Source organism: Somniosus microcephalus, chromosome 29 (assembly GCF_052327205.1).
Source record: "Somniosus microcephalus isolate GS21.2 chromosome 29, FLI_Smic_1.0, whole genome shotgun sequence".
NCBI classification, from domain to species: Eukaryota; Metazoa; Chordata; class Chondrichthyes; order Squaliformes; family Somniosidae; genus Somniosus; species Somniosus microcephalus.
In genome coordinates this window covers 43,566,637-43,587,174 of record NC_141015.1, presented here as the reverse complement: position 1 = coordinate 43,587,174, position 20,538 = coordinate 43,566,637, and the positions used below count along the sequence as shown (strand labels likewise).

General features: G+C 47.6%; 1 protein-coding gene across 2 annotated transcripts in view; it reads right to left on the bottom strand.

Moving 5' to 3' along the window:
* prkg2l (protein kinase cGMP-dependent 2, like) overlaps window positions 1–20,538 on the bottom strand; it is a 77,662-nt gene that overhangs the window by 42,210 nt on the left and 14,914 nt on the right. Inside the window, exons 3-9 of one of the 2 annotated variants that reach the window (XM_085970731.1) lie at window positions 15,947–16,060; window positions 14,971–15,076; window positions 14,325–14,388; window positions 5,912–5,989; window positions 4,165–4,259; window positions 2,013–2,081; window positions 1,156–1,254 (exon numbers count right to left, since the gene is read on the bottom strand). In XM_085970731.1, coding sequence (XP_085826857.1) covers window positions 1,156–1,254; window positions 2,013–2,081; window positions 4,165–4,259; window positions 5,912–5,989; window positions 14,325–14,388; window positions 14,971–15,076; window positions 15,947–16,060 — 625 coding nt within the window. The remainder of the gene's footprint in view (window positions 1–1,155; window positions 1,255–2,012; window positions 2,082–4,164; window positions 4,260–5,911; window positions 5,990–14,324; window positions 14,389–14,970; window positions 15,077–15,946; window positions 16,061–20,538) is intronic. The other variant, XM_085970732.1, reaches the window with a different exon arrangement.

Here is a 20,538-nt window from a genome sequence, read left to right as displayed (position 1 = left end):
CTGCTCCTCTGACAGTGCAGCACTCCCTCAGTACTGCCCCTCCGACAGTGCGGCACTCCCTCAGTACTGCCCCTCTGACAGTGCAACGCTCTCTCAGTCCTGCCCCTCCGACAGTGCGGCACTCCGTCAGTACTGCCCCTTCGACAGTGTACTGCCCCTCTGACAGTGCAGCACTCCCTCAGTACTGCCCCTCCAACAGTGCAGCGCTCCCGCAGTACTGCCCGTCCGACAGTGCAGCGCTCCCTCAGTACTGCCCCTCCGACAGTGCAGCGCTCCCTCAGTACTGCCCGTCCGACAGTGCAGCACTCCCTCAGTACTGCCTGTCCGATAGTGCAGCGCTCCCTCAGTACTGCCCCTCCGACAGTGCAGCACTCCCTCAGTACTGCCCGTCCCACAGTGCGGCGCTCCCTCAGTACTGCCCCGCCCACAGTGCGGCGCTTCCTCAGTACTGCCCCTCCCACAGTGCAGCGCTCCCTCAGTACTGCCCCTCCCACAGTGCAGCGCTCCCTCAGTACTGCCCCTCCCACAGTGCAGCGCTCCCTCAGTACTGCCCCGCCCACAGTGCAGCGCTCCCTCAGTACTGCCCCTCCCACAGTGCAGCGCTCCCTCAGTACTGCCCCGCCCACAGTGCAGCGCTTCCTCAGTACTGCCCCTCCCACAGTGCAGCGCTCCCTCAGTACTGCCCCGCCCACAGTGCGGCGCTTCCTCAGTACTGCCCCGCCCACAGTGCGGCGCTCCCTCAGTACTGCCCCTCCCACAGTGCAGCGCTCCCTCAGTACTGCCCGTCCCACAGTGCAGCGCTCCCTCAGTACTGCCCCGCCCACAGTGCGGTGCTTCCTCAGTACTGCCCCTCCCACAGTGCAGCGCTCCCTCAGTACTGCCCCGCCCACAGTGCAGCGCTCCCTCAGTACTGCACTGAGAGTATCAGCCTACAATTTGTGCACGAATCTCTGGAATGGGACTTGAATCTACAACCTTCTGACTTCAAGGCTAGACTGAGCTACAGCTGACACCTACACTTATACTGTAAATTCACAGCGCCTGTATACGTGAGTTCACTGAAAAACAAATGCACCAAATCAGCAAAGTTGTGAGCCAAACTGGCTGGTGCAGCTGTACAATTAGAAATGATTTGCACATTTCGGGAATACTAACATCGCATTTCTCTTCTCATCGCTGCGAGACAGTTGCTCCACATATTCCTTTAGGTATGTCTGCAGCTCCTCGTAGGTGCCAACCATCTGGTTAAAGATGCTGGGGACACATTTTAAAACATATTTAGATATAAACGCAGACATTTAAAAAAAAACTTCTAGCCGGTCATGTTAATTTTCTTATACAATTACAATAAAATGCATAGCAATGATAATTCTCCTGTTGAAGGATACAATAATCACTATCATAGTCCCTGTGAGATTAAACATTTTGAAATGAAACTGGGATTGTTCGCTTTACAGCAGAGAAGGTTCAGGGGCGATTTGTTAGAGGTGTTCAAAATCTTGACGCGTTTTGATAGAGTAGAGAGGGAGAAACTGTTTCCAGTGGCGGAGGGTCGGTAACCAGAGGACACAGATTGAAGGTGATTGGCCAAAGAACCAGAGGGGAGATGAGGAGAATTTTTTTTACGCAGCAAGTTGTTGTGATCTGGAATGCGCTGCCTGACAGGGCGGTGGGAGCAGATTCAATGGTAACTTTCAAAAGGGAATTGGATAAATACTCGAAGGAAAAAAATGTGCAGGGCTCCGGGGAAAGAGCGGGGGAGTGGGACCAAGCGCTGGAAAGTGGGATTAGGCTGGATAGCCCTTTTTGGGCAGGCACAGACATGATGCGCTGACTGGCCTCCTTCTGTGCTGTATCATTTTATGATTCTATATAAGATAATCTGAAAATCAGGAATCTTGTCGATTTGTAAAACATATATTACTCTCGCCAAAGTTAAAAATAGCATCCAAAACTCCACTACACCCAAGGGCGCATGTTGGAGGAAAGCTCACTCCACAGGCAAGACTTACTCGCGATCTATTACCAGGCACTGGGTATCATCATCAGCTGCAATGATGTTTGCAGAACGAAGGTCCTCACTGTGTAAGCAAAGAAGAAAGAGGTTGGGTATTCCGGAGCAAAATCAGATCAGGGCTGAACCATTCTCTGACGTGACTGTTAAATCATTGCGCCCTCTCTGCCAGAGTTAAAATATTACTGTTTTCCCATTAGAATAAACTCGTTAAACTTCAGAAGTCAATAATAGATTTTTAAAACACTATTTCAAACATATATTGCTTAGCAGTTAGAAAACTAGCAGCAATGCAGACTCGGTACCTAAACCTGATAAAGTGATCACGTCACATCCAAACTGATGGCTTAGAAGAGCAGAAGAACATAAGGAATAGGAGCAAGTGTCGGCCATTCGGCCCTTGGAGTCTGCTCCATCATTCAGTAAGATCTAGGAGTCACACGCTCAGAATAAGGGCTCAGCCATTTAGGACTGAGATGAGGAGAAATGGCTGATCTTCTACCACAACTCCACCTTCCCGCCCAATCCCCAAATCCCTTGGTTCCCTTAATATCCAAAAATCTATCGATCTCTGCCTTGAATATACTCAACGACTGAGCCTCCACAGCCCTCTGGGGTAGAGAATTCCAAAGATTCACCACCCTCTAAGTGAAGAAATTTCTCCTCATCTCAGTCCTAAATGGCCGACCCCTTATTCTGAGACTGTGAGCCCTGGTTCTAGACTGTGTTGCATGCACCCTATGCTGATATAACTATGCAAATGAGAGCTCTGACAGACTCGACTTATCTATGATGCAGTCTCAGGAAACTTGGAACATTGGCCCATTTCATTAGGTTTGATTCAAGAATTCCTTTCTTGTTAGTCAAAAAAATAAACTCTTTAGATTTACATCAGTAGCTATTGAAATACTGAACCCTGGGATACAAAATAATTAGGGGCTTAATTGTCCTTATTTTGGCAAAGCAAAGGTGAGGGTCCCAAGGAGAAAGAGGGAGAGAAGGTAGTGGAGGCACAGTCAACGGGAGAAGTTAGGGAGAAGACGGAGGGCAGGGTCAAAAGGGTCAGTGACAATGTCCACATTTTGTCTTCACTGTCGTTGTACAGAACTCTCAGCAAACCTTTCAGCTGGCTAATCACAGGCAGACTCCACAAAAATATCAACAGTAAACGGCTCGAATCAGGAGGATTTGTTTCGTATCACGGTGGTGCTGCTGGAAACCCTGGTTGTCCGACTTGTTCAGCATCTGTTGATTCCTGGTGTTCACTGGAGCTCCTCGTACCAACCTCGCACCAGCAGGTGAAGAAACGCTTCCCATGCATTGTCCAAGCACTGAGATCAGCACCCATGTGTCCTGGGTGAGGGACAGCCTCAAACCTGTGGCTGCTGGCTACAGTGGAAGAGTGAGTTAATACTGGCAATCGTGTGTTTAGAATCGGAGCTATCTGTGATTGGAAAGTAGCAACGAGTGGAAGAACTGCCTCGTGTTATTGAGCAGCAAGGGGCGATGGAGCCACTTTTTAGACTGTGTGTTTAGTTTTGTCTCTCGTGATCTCTCGTTTCTTTCTGGTTCTTCAACTTTAAATTTATTTTCACTTTGTTATATTTTCAGACTAAGGCATTTTGTGAAATGGTATTTTCCTGTTATAACCAGAAGAGCTGTGTGACAACCCGTAACATACCAGGATATCAGATAACATAAGACACTGACCAGCAGCATGAAGGCCCCCATTGTAGAACAGGACCTAAACATTCTTACCATATCTTGTTGTTGTTTTTGTATCTCCATGGAGAATAAAGTAATGGAAGGATTTACAGGCTGATTGCCAGTCTGACAGGCCGCGACATGAACACTCCTTGCATGGTGTTAACCATCTCTGTACCAGCCGATAGGGTGGTTAGTCCGATACAACAGGAGGGTTTTATGAGGCTCCCACAACCCATATGATGAGAGAGGGGCCTAATGGTTAACAGCTGTTCCACAGTACCAGCACAGGCATGATGGGCCAAATGGCCTCCTTCTGTGCTGTATCATTCTATGAAGGTTTTGTGCTGGAAAGAGGCCCATGCACTGGTTAAAGTGCCATTTGCAATCTGTTCCCTTTTCTTTTGGCCCATAATAGATTTATGTCATTTCATGCACTCCTCTACCTTATTAGAGCTTTCTCTCCAAAGTATTCTCCTGCTCCCAATGTTTTGATTTCTTGTGGATCTTCATCTCCCTCTCTTGTCTGTGTCACAAGAACCTGCCCAAGATCAATAAAACTGTGTGAACGCTTTAAATGTTAAAACAGAGGATGGAGAGAATTTCACACATTAAAAGAAACAACTTGCGTTTATATAACAATTGATCACATCCCTAGGACATTATAAAGCACTTCATATCCAATGGGTTACTTTCAAAATGGTCACTATTATGTTTACACACATCGCAGCCAATGTACACACAGCAAGATCCCCAAAAAAGCAAACGAGATGAATAACAAAGTGATCCCACCACCAAATGCATCTTCCCCTCCCCTCCCCTTTCAGCATTCCGTAGGGACCGCTCCCTCCGAGACACCCTAGTCCACTCCTCTATCACCCCCAGCACCCCTTCCCCTTCGCCTGGCACCTTCCCGTGCAAGCGCAGGAGATGTAACACCTGCCCTTATACCTCCTCCCTTCCCACTGTCCAGGGCCCAAAACACCCCTTCCAGGTGAAACAGCGATTTACTTGTACTTTTTGCAATCTAGTATACTGTATTCGCTGCTCACGATGCGGTCTCCTCTACATTGGGGAGACCAAACACAGATTGGGTGACCGCTTTGCGGAACACCCCCGTTCAGTCCGTAAGGGTGACCCCGAGCTTCCGGTCGCCTGTCACTTTAATTCACCGCTCCACTCCCGCTCTGATCTCTCTGTCCTCGGGCTATTGCATTGTTCCAATGAAGCTCAACGTAAGCTCGAGGAACAGCACCTCATCTTCCGATTAGGCACTTTACAGCCTTCCGGACTCAATATCGAGTTCAACAATTTCAGATCATAACCTCGGCCCCTATTACATTTTTACTTATATGTTTTATCCACACCTTTGTTTTGGTTTTTCCCTCCCCCCCTTTCCTTTTTTTTCTCTCTCCCACATGGCAGCTGTCTCCCATTCTGCCAGCACATTTCACACCTAATCTAGAGCCGTCTTTTGTCTCCACTAGTCCTATCACCATCTTGTCTTGTTTTGAATACCTCTTAATGTCTCTTCTTCTCTTTTGTTCTCTCCCAGCCCGGCCTCTTAACCTATTTCATTCCCTGTGCCTCTTAAGTCTTGATAAAGGGTTTTGACCCGAAACGTCGACTCTAATTTCTCTCCTCGGAAGTTGCCTGGCCTGCTGAGTTTTTCCAGCATTTTCTGTTGTTATTTCGGATTTCCAGCATCTGCAGTATTTTGCTATCGTGAATAACAAGTTAATCTGTTTATTTTGGAGGCGTGGATTAGGGAGGAATGTTAACCAAGACATGTCCTTGCTCTTTTTTATGCCCACCCAGTCATCTTAACATCTCACCCGAATTATACCACCTCCAGGAATGCAGGAATCTCCCTCAGTCCTTCACCCAAATATTAGTCTAGGTTATTCGCTCAAAGCCTAAAATGGGATTTGGACCGCGGACCTTCCAACACAGAGACAAGAGTGCTACCAATATAGCCAAACTGTCACTTAGCAAGAGTTCATTCATTGGCAACTAATATCGCAAAGTGTGGCTTCAATTTCTAAATGTAGATAGCTCTTCAACCCAAGAAAAACCTTCACAAGCCTGTCAGAAGACCCGTGGGACATCACTATTAAACGGCCCACACCACACAAGAATAGAATTATTTCTACATTCCGGACCTAGATTTATAAACGTAAATGATCTTCCTACCTTTCCTTTTGCAATAATGAAGAAGGTGTTGCCTTGCTCCCCTTCACGAATTATATAATCTCCTTTATCATAATAATCCTATCAGATATGGAGAGATTGCATAGTGGTATCAGACATTGGAAATAGACTTTAAAAAGTAATAGCCAGATAATTAGAATAAACAAACGTCTGACTGATAAATTGGAAGTCTATGTTGAATCAATGACAGAGGCTTAGTTTTCTTTGTGGTGTCTTCTATCTGACTGGCCTTTTCCACATCATTCCAAAACCCAGCTCATTGAATAGAGCAGGATGTGGACATCTCCGGCTCCGTCAGGAGGGTTTCCTCAACAACCCTGCTACATATCGTCATCTCGCCTGGCGCACTCTCTTAACATGCTTAAGGCATCCAATGGGAGCTAAAGGTAACACTTGAATCTGTAGTGTATGTGCATTAAGTCAGAACTACTTTTTACAGCTCCTGTATACTGTAGTACCGGCAGTGACCACACTGGTATATAAGCTGTGCGCATGCCTCTGTACCCCAGTCTAGAGATTACCCTCCTCCAGTAAAGACCTGTTATTTGTTTATGTACAGCATCCGTGTAATTATTTATCCACTGAACCACGGATCTAACAGTGGCGACGAGTGTTGATGCGAATCTACCTGCAACATAATTTTTTTTTTTTAAATAGTCGAGTCCAGGAACACGGGCGTCGACCGCGAGCAACCGCCCAGCAGTCAGGCAGAGATCCAACTTCGCTGGGGAGGCTGTGGAGAGCCGGGCTTGGTTCCCCAGCCACAACGAGCAGTGAGAGACCGACGACAGGTCCAGAGCAGACCCTTCCCGAGCAGCGGTGGCTGGAGCCGACCGACGGCAGAGAGAGAGAGCCGGGCAGCGTCGATGGGGTAAGAAAGAGGGTGAAGAGAGTAGGGCGCAGCCGGGGGTTGATCACCGAGCGGCGTCGAGGAAAAATACTGCAAACCGGAGAGAGAGAGGGTAAGAAACAGCCGGGTTCTAGACGGAGCGGCGTCGACAAATATCAAGAGAAGAACGCGCAGAGCACAGCCAGGGATCACGGGCTGATCAGGGTCTGCGGGGCAAAGCAAGGGGAGACGCCATTGAGCCGCGGAGAAGCAGGGAGAGCGCGGGAGATGCCATTGAGCCGCGGAGAAGCAGGGAGAGCGCGGGAGGCGCCATTGAGCCGCGGAGAAGGAAGAGCGCGGGAGACGCCATTTTGTGAAGCCGCAGCGGAGAAGACGGGTGAGCGCGGGAAGGAAGGAAAGCGCGGGAGACGCCATTTTGTGCCAGCGGAGAAGAAGGGGAACCGCGGGAGGCGCCATTGGTGATAGTTAACGCACAACCAAGGATGCCGAAGAGTGGCAGTATCTCTACGTTCGACAATGAAGTCGAAGATTGGGCGACATATGTGGAACGTATTGAGGTGTACTGCAGGGCGAATGAAGTGCCAGATGCTAATAAAACACTGGTTCTGTTAAATTCCACGGGTGCAAAAACTTATGGGTTACTGCAAAATCTAATAACCCCAGAGAAACCGGTAAACAAGAATTTTGAAAGCATAGTAGAAATCCTACAGGACCACTTAAACCCCACACCGCTGCTGATAGCAGAATGATTTAAGTTCCATAAAAGGAACCAACACAAAGACGAAAGCAATGCTGAGTACCTAACGGAACTGCGCAAGCTATCGAAATACTGCCAGTTTGGAGCGGGACTAGCAGACACGTTACGGGACAAGTTTGTGTGTGGGCTACAAAGTGAAGGAACCCAGAAACGGCTTCTATCAGAAAAGGACCTTACGCTGGACAAAGCTTTCAGTATGGCAGTATCACACGAAGCAGCCGCAAGGGGCGCTGCAGAGATAAAACGGAGACTGCAAGAATATGGCACCAACGAAATGACCTATGGAACAGGGAAGTGCTATCGCTGCGGCAGAACAACACATGACCAGAAAGATTGTTGGTTCAAGGACCAAGAGTGCAGACAGTGTGGGAAAGCAGGACACATAGCAAGAGTCTGCAGGTCTGGGAAGAAAACCAACAGTAAGAAATCTCCACAGGAGAAGTACAAAAAGGTACACCAGGTGATGGACAGTGGTTCAGACGAACAGAAAAGTGACACAGACTCCGGAAGCAAGGAGCTGGGTTGTCTGAAACTACATAATGTAACCAAAATGGAGGATCACCAGACTATCTGGGTTACACTCAAGATAGAAGGAGTCCAAGTGGAAATGGAATTGGACACAGGGTCAGCTCTAACAGTCATAAATCAAAGAGACTACAAGCGGCTATTTTCACACATACCCTTGAAAGCTACAGAGATTGTCTTGAAGACGTATACGGGGCAAAAAGTCTACCCCAAAGGAAAAATAAGGGTGAAAGTGACATATAAAGGTCAGGAAATACCTAAAATGGATATATATGTATTGCCAAATGGAGGACCACCACTGCTAGGATGTGAATGGATCCGGAAGATACATTTAGATTGGCATTCCATACAGGCACTGAAGGTGGAGGCCAAAAAGGATGACGACGTCACACCTGGGCGACTGTCAAAAATGCTAACTGACGCAAAAGAAGTGTTCCAGGAGGGACTAGGAACACTAAAAGGAATAACAGCAACAATTAAAATAGAGGATAATGCAAGCCCAAAGTTTCTGAAGGCCAGACCAGTGCCTTATGCGATCAGACCAGCGGTTGAAGCAGAGCTGGAAGGGTTGGAACGTTCAGGAGTACTGTCCAAAGTGGACTGGAGCGAGTTGGCTACACCCATCGTCCCTGTAATGAAGAGGACGTTGAGTAATACGCCTGGGGAACCAAAGAAGGTCCGCATCTGTGGGGATTTTAAGGTGACAGTGAACCCAGTCCTTCACACGGTGCAATATCCGCTTCCACGAATTGAGGATATTTTCGTCTCGCTATCTGGTGGTAAACGCTTCACCAAAATTGATCTAAGGCGTACTTGCAAATGGAGGTAGAAGAAGCTTCGAAACATTACCTTACGATCAACACCCATAAAGGTCTCTATCAATACAACCAGCTGGTGTTTGGAGTAGCCTCGGCTCCGGCTATCTGGCAAAGGGCGATGGATCAGGTCCTGCAAGGGACTCCAGGGACCCAGTGTTATTTGGACGACATCTTGGTCACGGGCAAAAATGACGGTGATCACCTCGCTAACTTGGAGAAGGTGCTCGCCAGATTAAAGGAATATGGGCTACGAGCTAATCGCCACAAGTGCGAGTTTTTCCAGAAACAGATCTCGTATTGCGGCCACGTCATCGATGAAGAGGGGTCACATAAGTCCCCTGACAAGATAGGGGCAGTAGTCAAGGCTCCAGCACCGGAAAATGTGTCACAACTGAGGTCGTTCCTCGGGCTGGTAAACTATTACCACAAGTTCTTACCAAATTTGTCTACAGTATTACACCCGCTGAACACCCTACTGCAAACAGGGGTACCATGGAAGTGGGATGACGAACGTAGACGAGCTTGCCAGAAGTGTAAAGAATCGATCACATCAAAAGAGGTGTTGGCCCATTTCAACCCAGCACTACCAATTCGTTTGGCATGTGATGCATCACCCTACGGCATTGGAGCGGTGCTGTCGCACAAATTCCCAGACGGGTTGGAGAGGCCAGTAGCCTTTGCGTCTCGGTCACTAACCTCAGCCGAGCGCAACTACGCCCAGATTGACAGGGAGGCCCTCAGCCTAGTATGGGGAGTAAAAGAATTCAACCACTATCTGCATGGACAGAAGTTCACCTTGCTGACTGACCACCAACCACTTGTCTCCATCTTTAATCCTAAGAAGGGCGTGCCAGTAATGACTGCACAGCGGTTACAAAGATGGTCCCTGTTTCTAGGGGCGAATCAATATGAAATAGAATATAAAGGCACGAGACAGCATGGGAACGCTGATGGGCTATCGCGCCTGCCACTGCCTACTGTGGAGGAAGCACCAGCAGTGGACCCTATCGAGATATTTTATTCGTCAATAATTGAACAATTGCCAGTAACAAACGCGGATATAGAGGAGACCCGCAATGATCCGACGCCGTCACGGGTATATGAATTGACGGTGAGGGGATGGCCAACACATGGCGACTCACTGTTGCCAGCATTCTCATCCAGAAGAGAACAGCTGTCAGTATGCCAGGGGACAGTGATGTGTGGATCCAGAGTGGTGATTCCACCCAAGTTAAGGGAGAGAGTGCTAAATGAGCTACATGAAGGTCATCTGGGGGGAGTGAAAATGAAAAGCCTAGCTAGGGCTTATGTGTGGTGGCCGGGAATCGATCAACAAATCGAAGACCTAACTAAGAGCTGCTTAGGATGCCAGAAGGTCCAAAATGCACCACCACATGCCCCTCTACACCCATGGGAGTGGCCCTCCTCTCCATGGCAACGGGTGCACATTGATTTCGCTGGTCCATTCATGGACTCAATGTTCTTAATAGCAGTGGATGCTCATTCAAAGTGGCCTGAGGTGATAAAGATGTCTTCAACCACTATAGAGAAAACAATTGCAGTCCTACGGACCATATTTGCCAGGAACGGTTTGCCAGAGCAGATCTGCTCTGATAATGGACCACAGTTTGTGTCCGACGAGTTCCAAAAATTCATGAAAAGGAATGGGGTAAGGCATTACACATCCGCCCCGTATCATCCAGCCACCAATGGATCGGCTGAGAGGTTCGTACAAACCTTTAAGAAGGCGATAAAGGCCATGTGCGACGAGGAAATTCCACTACAGCATAAGATGGACAATTTCTTATTAGCCTACCGAAACGCGACACATGCAGTTACCAACCAGACCCCGGCCATGATGTTCTTTAACCGAAGGTTGAGATCTCGTCTGGACTTGCTCAGACCAAATGTGCGAAGAAATGTTGAGGACAAACAATTCCAGCACATCAACGAGAAGCCGACAAGCAGCTTCAATGTAGGGCAACCAGTCTTGGCCCAGGTCTATCGAACAGAGAAGTGGCAACCCGGAACGATATGTACAAGGCAGGGGCCATTAATGTACACAGTGGATGTCGGGGAGAACATTGTGAGACGCCACGTCGATCAGATCTTAGCGTCACAGGAATGCGTCAACCCCATGTCTCGAGTACCTGGGGATGAACCCGACATACCGGTAGTATCTACTTCAGACCCAGTAGCAGTGGAACCCGATGAACTACCCGATGAAAGGGGGTCAGAATCGCCTCTGCACCAAGAACAAGAACCTCCGGAAAGGCGCTATCCCGAAAGGGTCAGGAAGCCGCCCCAAAGACTGAATCTATAAATGGACTTTTGTTATTGAATGTACATGTAAAAATGTAATTGTTATTTGAATATTAAGGGGGTATTATTAATCTAAAAAGGGAGGAATTGTAGTGTATGTGCTTTAAGTCAGAACTACTTTTTACAGCTCCTGTATACTGTAGTACCGGCAGTGACCACACCGGTATATAAGCTGTGCGCATGCCTCTGTACCCCAGTCTAGAGATTACCCTCCTCCAGTAAAGACCTGTTATTTGTTTATGTACAGCATCCGTGTAATTATTTATCCACTGAACCACGGATCTAACAGAATCCCTCCGTCAAGTCGAGCTGTAAATAAAATGTTGTTGGCTTGACATGAAAAGCACTTTTATATTGATGCTCTGTCACTGGCTGCAGGTGTCTGGTGCTACTGTCACCAGTGGTACAGATAGTACAACAGACACGACTATATGGGGGACTCGACAGAGGTGCAAATAGGTCAGACTTTACTATTGGCACTCCAACAAGGGTTGATGGAACAGTGGTTCAGTAAAAAAAGGGGCAGGGACACTTGAAGGTCTCATGCTCTGCTTGACCTTTGCCCTTTTGGTGCCCCGCTAGCAATAGGAAAATCCCAATAGCCTTAAACATCACCAAAAACCCTCACAGCAACAGCCAAAATAGCTGTGCTTCCCTTCCAATGTTAACTGATTGCACGAGCTAAAGACTCACTTTGCTTTGAAGAGCACAGCTCAACTTCCCTTGAAATTCAAACCCAAAGATTGTGGGTTTTTTGGTCAGCTGCACGTTTGACGTGTGTAGAAACCCAATCATCATGTTTAATAATCTTCAAGATAAGCCGCTGAGAAACCTGTAGGGTTTCTGTTTGCTCGGTATGGAGTGCACGCTCTCCCCTGTAGGGGCATGTCCTACTTACACAAGTCCAGTGAGCTTATCCACAGGTTGACAGATCCAAGGTTTAGGGACCCCTCGTGTGCACAGGTGGACATTAACCAGATGCCACCATGTAGCTTCTCAGAGCTGCTGCCCACTGCTTGCCCAGCTAGGACTACCCTAACTGTTGGGGAGTTAGCTGGAGCTGAGTGAGCAGAATCTCACTCCGTGGTGACAGGTGACGTCCTTGAGGCTCCACCGGTGAGCCTAGCTGGCCAGTCAGTCATCAACAATGCCCCGGAATACTACCGGCCCACCTGGTTCAGGTGTTGAACTATCAAGTTGGCCATGAAGGGTTGACTTGCTTCTAAGCTCAGATCCCAATGAAAGCTTACTTACCGCTCCCCAGGAAAGAGTTTGGAAAAGTCAGTTGAGTGGAGAGCCAACACTGAATTTCCTACCTCTACATTGCATTTAAATTTCTCTCGGCTATGTTATCCTTCTTGTTTAAAATGCACATGAATAAAGATGATACTAAGCCTATTAAAAACTCAGATCACTGACTTGCCACCACGCTATCCCTGGACATACACAATGTTAAATAGGAAGGGAAATTAAATCTACAGGAAATATAACTGCTCTGCGTTCTGTATGTAATTAAATGAGTTCCTAGGTTTTGTTTGTTTAGAGAATGACATGTAGGATAGGGTGTATCTGTATGATTTAGTAAACATTTTTGTATAGCTATAATATGTGACGTTGTGTGTTAAAAGCCTAAAAGCCTGTATAAAATGGTGACTGGCTGAGAGAAAAGCAGGATGGGAAATTATGCCAACCTGACTGAAACTCGCTCTGTTTTCAATTACTGAAGTAACGGAATGTAGTGCTAAGTTTATGGAGACTGTCAGGGACGTGGTATTCAGTAATGTGATGGAAAAGAGATAAGAGTTAGAGAAGAGAGGTATGAATTGAAGGCGTCCCTCAGTGATACTACTATAAAATGGACAGACTGTTTAGATAGCGGCCCAGAACTTCGGGTCCCCACGGGTGAGTACGCACGGGGTCCTCACCCGTAGGCCCAATGGAAGTGCCGGTTTCGTGCATGCACTGCGCATGCGCGGGAAACCGGCACTTCCGTTCCCCTGAAAGAAGGGGTTCAGAGTTCAAACGCGTGTGCGGGAGAGGCTGCGCGTGCGCATTGAACTTAGGTTTTTTTTGCAGGTTTTCCCGGGAGGGTAAGTCTCCAGAAGTTACACATTTAAAAAGCAGTCGCAAGGCCTGCTTTTTACAAGGTAAGTGGTGAATTAATTAAAATTAAAACATTTTTTCCACAGGTTTATTATTTTTAAATACTTTAAAGCAAGGTAAGTTTATTTTTAGCCCCGTTAGAAAATAAAATTATTTTTTCAAAAATTTAAATTATTGTTTAAAATAGTTATTTCATGTAATTTATAATTTATTTAAAAAATGTGATTTAAAAAAAAAATTATTTGAAGATTTAGTGATGTTTTGGGGTCCGTAGTATTTATAAGTTTTGACAGCTCTTCCTGTCAAACTTATGAATGGGCATTCCCTGCTCCGATTGGCTCCCCATGGCCCACGTGATCTCAGGGGACGCATTGAACTAACTGCGCCCCTGGGATACGCAAGCACTGCACGCCGGCAGTTGGAGCAGGCCCAGGATCGGAATCCCACGCGGGCCCACAGCACAACGGCCAGCGCGCAAGGTAAGTCCAAGTCGGAGGCTTGCACCCGTGGGAAGCCCCTGACCCAAATTTCTGGGCCAACATCTTGGGAAATGGTCTTTGAAAAGAGAACATCTAAAGATAAAGGGCACTTTGTTATGCACAAAGGGAGACTTAGTGGAATCAACAAGGTCATAAGATGTCATGAGGTGACTGACAAGGAAAGGAGGGACATTTACCAGGTGTCAGAGAGCTGATTACAGTCACGTAGGCAAAGGAAGAGAAAGTGTATAAAGATACAGATATTGAACACTGAAAGCAGCGCGCACCAAGAATCAGAGTTGGAGGAGCTTCAGTCAACAGAACACAGCAAGAGAACAAAGTCACTCGGAAGGGACGCCGAGGCTCAAATGATCTCCTTGTTAAGTATTACTTCTCTGTACTGGATGTTTAATGCTGAATAAACCTGTTTTACTGATACACAATATACCTGAACCCAGAGCGGTTCGTGTAGTCACCGACAAATTATTATAAAGAGCTTTTGGAAGCTACAGACATACCCGTGATTTAAAATGGTACTCACAACTTCAAGGCAGTCTACAATCTTGGACAATTTCTCTTCGGGCAAACCCTTCAGCAGGGAAACACTGAGTACAAAAAAAACATACAAAATGTTTAAAAACTGCCCCGTCATATCAAAAACCACTGCACGAGCGCACTGACCTCCAGTACCAACATACTAACAATAAGCTCTGAATCTCTTCAGCTCTTTGTATGAACACCGCACGGGAGATGCAACATTTGTTCTCTATTCAAAGACCTTGATTGCATTGTCCGATGAATGAGATCACAAAAGGGTAGAAAACAGGAATCAACATGGATATTTTGGATTCAACATTGCGAAAGCTGTTGGGGCCGGTTTGTAAATGAGTCAGCATTCTCTTTGTAGATTCCCTCAGTCGTCTGCCTTCAGTTTGTAACGTTGAACTACAACGCCTCCTGCTTCTGAAGATGCCCGTTATTACCGATTTCAAAGGTCCCAACACAACTATCTATGGGGTAGAAACTGGTATGCGCTGTGCCTGTTTTTCGGGCATAAAATGGGCGCAGTGTTTACCAATTTCGCAGTGGGATGGCCTGCGCCCACGGCATCCGTGGATTCCATTTCTTGGGTCTCCCGGGGGTGGGGGGGGGGATGCCTAAAGTCACCAGTGGCTCGTAGTTCTCACCTGCTGAGGAAGTTGAAATATTTCTTGTTCCTCGCCTGCGCCGTCTCCATCATGATGCTCTGGAAAACCTGACGATCTAGAACCCAAATCCAAGACTCCGCCACAGCTGAAAAAATACAGCACTGGACCGATTAACACTTTAAATGTTAAAGACTAATCTATAGGGCTATGGTTTCACTTTTGTGCTGTTAATATCTCAAGGTCTTCAGCGATAAAACTGTGGAAAGAGTATCCATACATCTCACTCTTTACCTCCCACCACCACCCCAAGGCAACTTCTTCCATCTGTCTAAAGGATGTTAGATTTAAAGACACAAACAAGACTTGTTCAGCCAGTAGTTGCTCCAAAGCGAGATGGAGTATTCCTCTGCCACTCAATGCTCATTCCATCCATGATTCTGCTCAAGAACAGGCAGAACTCTCTCAATGAAGGCCATCGAGGCTGGTGTTGAAACTCATGACCTTGGTTAGGAGAGTTCAGCTGCTAAATTGCTGAGAAAGTTCAGGGTGTGACAACGGCTCATTGTGGTTTGCTGGTAATGAAGAGTTGACGCTGTGTACGTTTGGGGATATTTAAATAAACATGCAACGTGTATTTAGCAATCACCAATCAGCATCAATCTTCAATTAACTCCATGTGCCTTGCTCTTGGAGAGCATTTGAAAGATCAACCTCAGTGTCATTGTCTACCACCACCATGATGTATTTGAGGTTCATCAGCTTGACTATTCCTCGGCAACACTTCCAAGTAAATCTCACACAATCACACACAACACGAGCTGTTGAGGCTGGGTTCAGTTCTTGAGCTTCACAAACTATTCTAGTTTGGATCTTTGGTGCTGAATTTGAAGTTGACAACTAAAGAAGCTCAGATCAACCTTCAGCACCAGATTACTGGCCGGTCACGTACCCACAGGCAGAGAGACAAATGGAGTGACAGAAAGACAGACACTCACAGAGAGGCACCATCCATTACCTTTCACCGTAGCAGTCCTTTTGCAGTTGTAGAGGATTGCAAGCTCCCCAAATGCTGTCCCAGGACGCATCTGCCCCAATAGTTTGCCGTTCTGCATAACTTCCAAAACACCATCTTTAAAAAGTAAAGTTAAAATTTATTTGCAACAACAAGCGATGGTTACAGTCACCTCTACTTTACTAAACACTGACACACAATACTAGACCCGTAAGCCCCATGATTGGAGGATTATTTCCATTTGCCTTTATCATAGCATTTTGTATCCACCTCACCACACTCTACAATATTCGTAATTCTTGTCAAAAAACATTGACATAATGAGTGACAATACAATGAGTATCTCACATAGTCTTACATCGAATGTACAGCACAGAAACAGGCCATTCGGCCCCACTGCTCCGTGCTGGTGTTTCTGCTCCACACGAGCCCCCTCCCACCCCTCGTCATCTCACCCCATCAACATATCCTTCTATTCCTTTCTCCCTCATGTGTTTATCTTTCTTCCCCTTAAATGTATCTCTGCTATTCGCCTCAACCATGCCCTGTGGTAGCGAGTTCCACATTCTCACCACTCTCTGAGTAAAGAAGTTTCTTGTGAATTCCCGATTGGATTTATTATCCTATATTAATGGCCCCTAGTTCTGGTCTCACCCGCAACTGGAAACATCTTCTCAACTTCTACCCTATTGAACCTCTTCAGAATCTTAAAGACCTCTACCAGGTCACCCCTCAGTCTTCTCTTTTCTAAAGAAAAAACCTCCAAATAATTTTTCGCACAGACGCAGTCCTGCTTTAATACACAGGGTAACCTTGGTGTGAAAGCACTGGGTAAGTTAAAGGGATCATGTGGCCGTCACCACACTAAGGGCTAGAAATTCCTGCACTTATCGCCACTCCGTAGCACCATAAAATGGCGATAAAATGGCGGCCGCCGCTCTTTCGTCAGCTGGTGGCAGTTCCCGCGACGGCCGCCATATTGCTCTCCCACTTTGCGCTGCCAGTAACTGGCAGCACACTGGGGGAAAAAAAAGGCGGCGTGTTGATGTTAATTCACGTGCAACGCCAACTTAACATCACCAACGTGAACTTCGACCCTAGCGCTGAATTCAGCACTGGGTCCTAAGCACGCCAGGTTAACAGTTTGACAATGGCGATGTCTGCAGCTCTTAAACTGACACACACATCATTCAGATAAGTTTGAATTTAAGGGTTTCGACTGTTTTTTTTTGATTTTATTGAAGTGGTGACTTGCTGCAATAGATGTGAAAAGTTTTTAAAGTTTGGAGGGAGTGCTGCTGGATGCTTGCAGGGGCTCGGATGGTAAATTAAGGCCTTTGAGAAGACAGCACATTATGTGAATACGCAGCTCAAGCAACCTCCTTGGAGAAAAAACAGAGCTGATGTCTCACATCGACAGCATTTTGCACTGTCATTTCACATTTACAGCATCCACTTGCAGAGGGAAGAGGAAGATGCAGAAGATGAGGAAGCTGAAGAGGAGGAATCAGATGGAAGGATGCATCCCAGACAGGCCCTTTGTGGCCGGGATTTCCGGAATGGAATCATCCGCCTGCGGTCCCACTGGCTGGGCAGGCTGCCTCCTTTTGTTGGCCCACTGGCTGGGCAGGCTGCATTTCTTGGGTGTGTGAAATGAGGAAGGCACAAGGGTGGAGTTGTGCTGACGGGAGGGCGGGAAAGCAAGAGGTGCATGCCGGAAGGAGGATAACGTATGAGGATACCCGCATCTTGTATCCTTTCAGCCCCGCCGCTGGCCAAGGGCTCAGCCATGCCCCTGCCAAGAATGGCCTGCACCATCTCCTCCAAGGGGGTGAGGTGAGGCTTGGAATGGGAGATGTGCCTCATCATTGGTGCAGATTGTTGGAAGGTGAGTGATTGGGGGTTGTGCATTGAGCAGTGTGTGAGGTTAGTGGTGCAGTTGGTAGGAGACGGCTTTTGAAGATGCATTCACTGACCTTGACTAGTGGTCTGAGGTCCTGAAGCTTCTTTGGTCACTGGAGCCGGGTGGTGGGGGCGACACTGCTGGCAGTGACAGCCTCGGTGATGTACTCTCACATCGTTCTTTCTGGAGGGTCTCCTGGCCCCTGTGGGTAGAGGGCTGCTCTTGCAGTATTGACCCTCTGCACAAAGCTGGAGTGCTGCGTGTGAGACACTTGGTGCCCCTTCCCTGGCTTGTTGAGCCATGTGTGTTGGTGCTGAGGCAGTTTTCCCATTTGCTGAGGTTGGGAAGGTAATTCAGCTTTAATTCACATTTGGAACTTCTTTTAAATATTGAATATTTCTTAAAAGGCAGAAAGGGCTGAAAAATGTATTGATTCACTGCATTTTATTTTGTCTTGCTTCAGTGTGCGTGGCCCCTTTAAACCTCAGACCTCTTCATTGCCCAGAATTTCTTGCGAGCTCCACAGCTTCACTCCCATTGGCTGTGCGAAGCTGCAAGACCGGACCTGGACAGGAACTTGGTCCCGAAACCCTCCAGCAACGCCCCCAGGACGGCGCTGCACGACAGGGGAGCGCTGTGCCACCGATCTCCAGGCCCCCCAGACCAATTTCATTCGGTTAGTGTTGCGGCCATTTCCCACCGCCGTTAACTGCAGTTTAACACCAGCAACTTTGCTGGCGAACACGAAATTTTCCCTCCCACGTCTTCCTAGACGTACACTCAGCAAGTAGCGTCCTCAATAAGATAAGGAGCGGGTAGTGTTGTGTATGTACCTTTAAGGGAATAACTGGTCTCAGACTGCAGTACCGGCAGTGACCACCCCTGTATAAAAGGCACTAACAGCCTTCTGTAGTTTCAGTTTCCCGTTTGTCTCCATTCAGTAAAGACTTGTTATAATCAACTCCTGCTGTCCGTGTCTCAATTATAGACGGACATAATATTGGCGACGAGCAGATACGAACTTACCTACAGTCTGCACCACCTCCTGGGATCCATTCCTGAAGTGAAGTGAGCAGAGGTCGAGGCCAGAAGGAAGAAAGAAGCAGTAGAAACGGGCGTCGACCGTGGGCATCCGCCCCTGAGTCAGCGGAGTTGAAGATTGCAGGAGAGGCTGTCGAGAGCGGGGCTTGGTTCCTGTCGATGGTGCTTCAGCTAATCGGGCTGGTGGCAGGTAGTACACTGATCCTTCCTGGGCTGCGGCGGTCTAGAACTCGAGCGGGTGGCTTGCAACGGGGCCGAGCAGCGTTGTCGGGAAGAGGAGAGAGAGAGAGGGTGGAGCACACAGGGCGCGGCCGGTGCTACGAAGCCGGGCAGCGTACAGACCCGAGAAGAGGGAGGCAAGAGTCCCACAGGGTTGTTCCACGACGGGAAAATAATAAAATAACAAAAAAATATATATATATTAAATGCACAAAAAGCCGCGAGGAGCTGCAGGTTGCAACGGAAACCGCGGAAAGCAGCGCTAGCAACAGTGGGGAAGAAGGCAAAGCGCGGGAGGCGCCATCTCAATCCAGCCGGGAAGAAGGCAAAGCGCGGGAGGCGCCATTTTGTTAAATCGGGGAAGAAGGCAAAGCACGGGAGGCGCCATTTTAGATTTCCAAGATGCCAAAGACTGGCTGTATCACTGCCTTTGATAATGCAATAGAGGACTGGACCACGTATGTGGAAAGAGTTGAGGTATATTGCGAGGCAAACGAAATAGCCGATGAGAAAAAGGCATCGGTACTGCTAAACTTAATGGGCGCAAGAACGTACGGCCTATTGCGGGACCTGATTGCTCCAGCCAAACCGAAGGCGAAAAGTTTTAATGAAATTGTTGCTATCCTACAGGAACACCTAAACCCTGCACTGCTGCTGATAGCAGAAAGATTTAAATTCACAGGAGAACTCAGCATAAAGATGAGAGCAATGCTGAGTACCTTACGGAACTACGCAAGCTATCAAAGCACTGCCAGTTCGGAGCAGGACTGGCAGATACCCTACAGGACAAATTTGTCTGTGGACTCCTGAGTGAAGGAACCCAGAAGAGGTTACTCTCAGAGAAAGAGCTGACGCTAGATAAGGCTTTCAGCGTGGCAGTATCGTATGAAGCAGCAGCCAGGGGAGCTGCGGAAATACAACAAAAGCCACAGGAATACGGCACCCACGAAATGACACGGGGATTTGCAAAATGTTATCGCTGCGGCAGAACTAACCATGACCAGAAGGACTGCTGGTCCAAGGACAAAATATGCAGGCAATGCGGAAAGATGGGACACATTGCACGAGTTTGCAGGTCTGGGAAGAAGACCAACAACAACAAAAAGGCTACTAAGGAACCGTACAGGAAAGTACAAAAGATGACGGACAGTAGTTCCGAAGACCAGATGAGCGATAGTGAATCCGGGAACAAGAGACTAAGCTGTCTCAAACTTCACAACGTAATAGCAAAAGAGGATCACCGAACCATTTGGGTCACCCTCACGATAGCAGGGTCCCAAGTCAAAATGGAATTGGATACAGGATCAGCTCTAACCGTCATGAATCGACGAGACTACGAGCGGCTATTCTCACACATACCCTTGAGAGAGACATCCATTGTCTTGAGGACGTATACGGGGCAAAAAGTATACCCCAGAGGAAAAATAAGGGT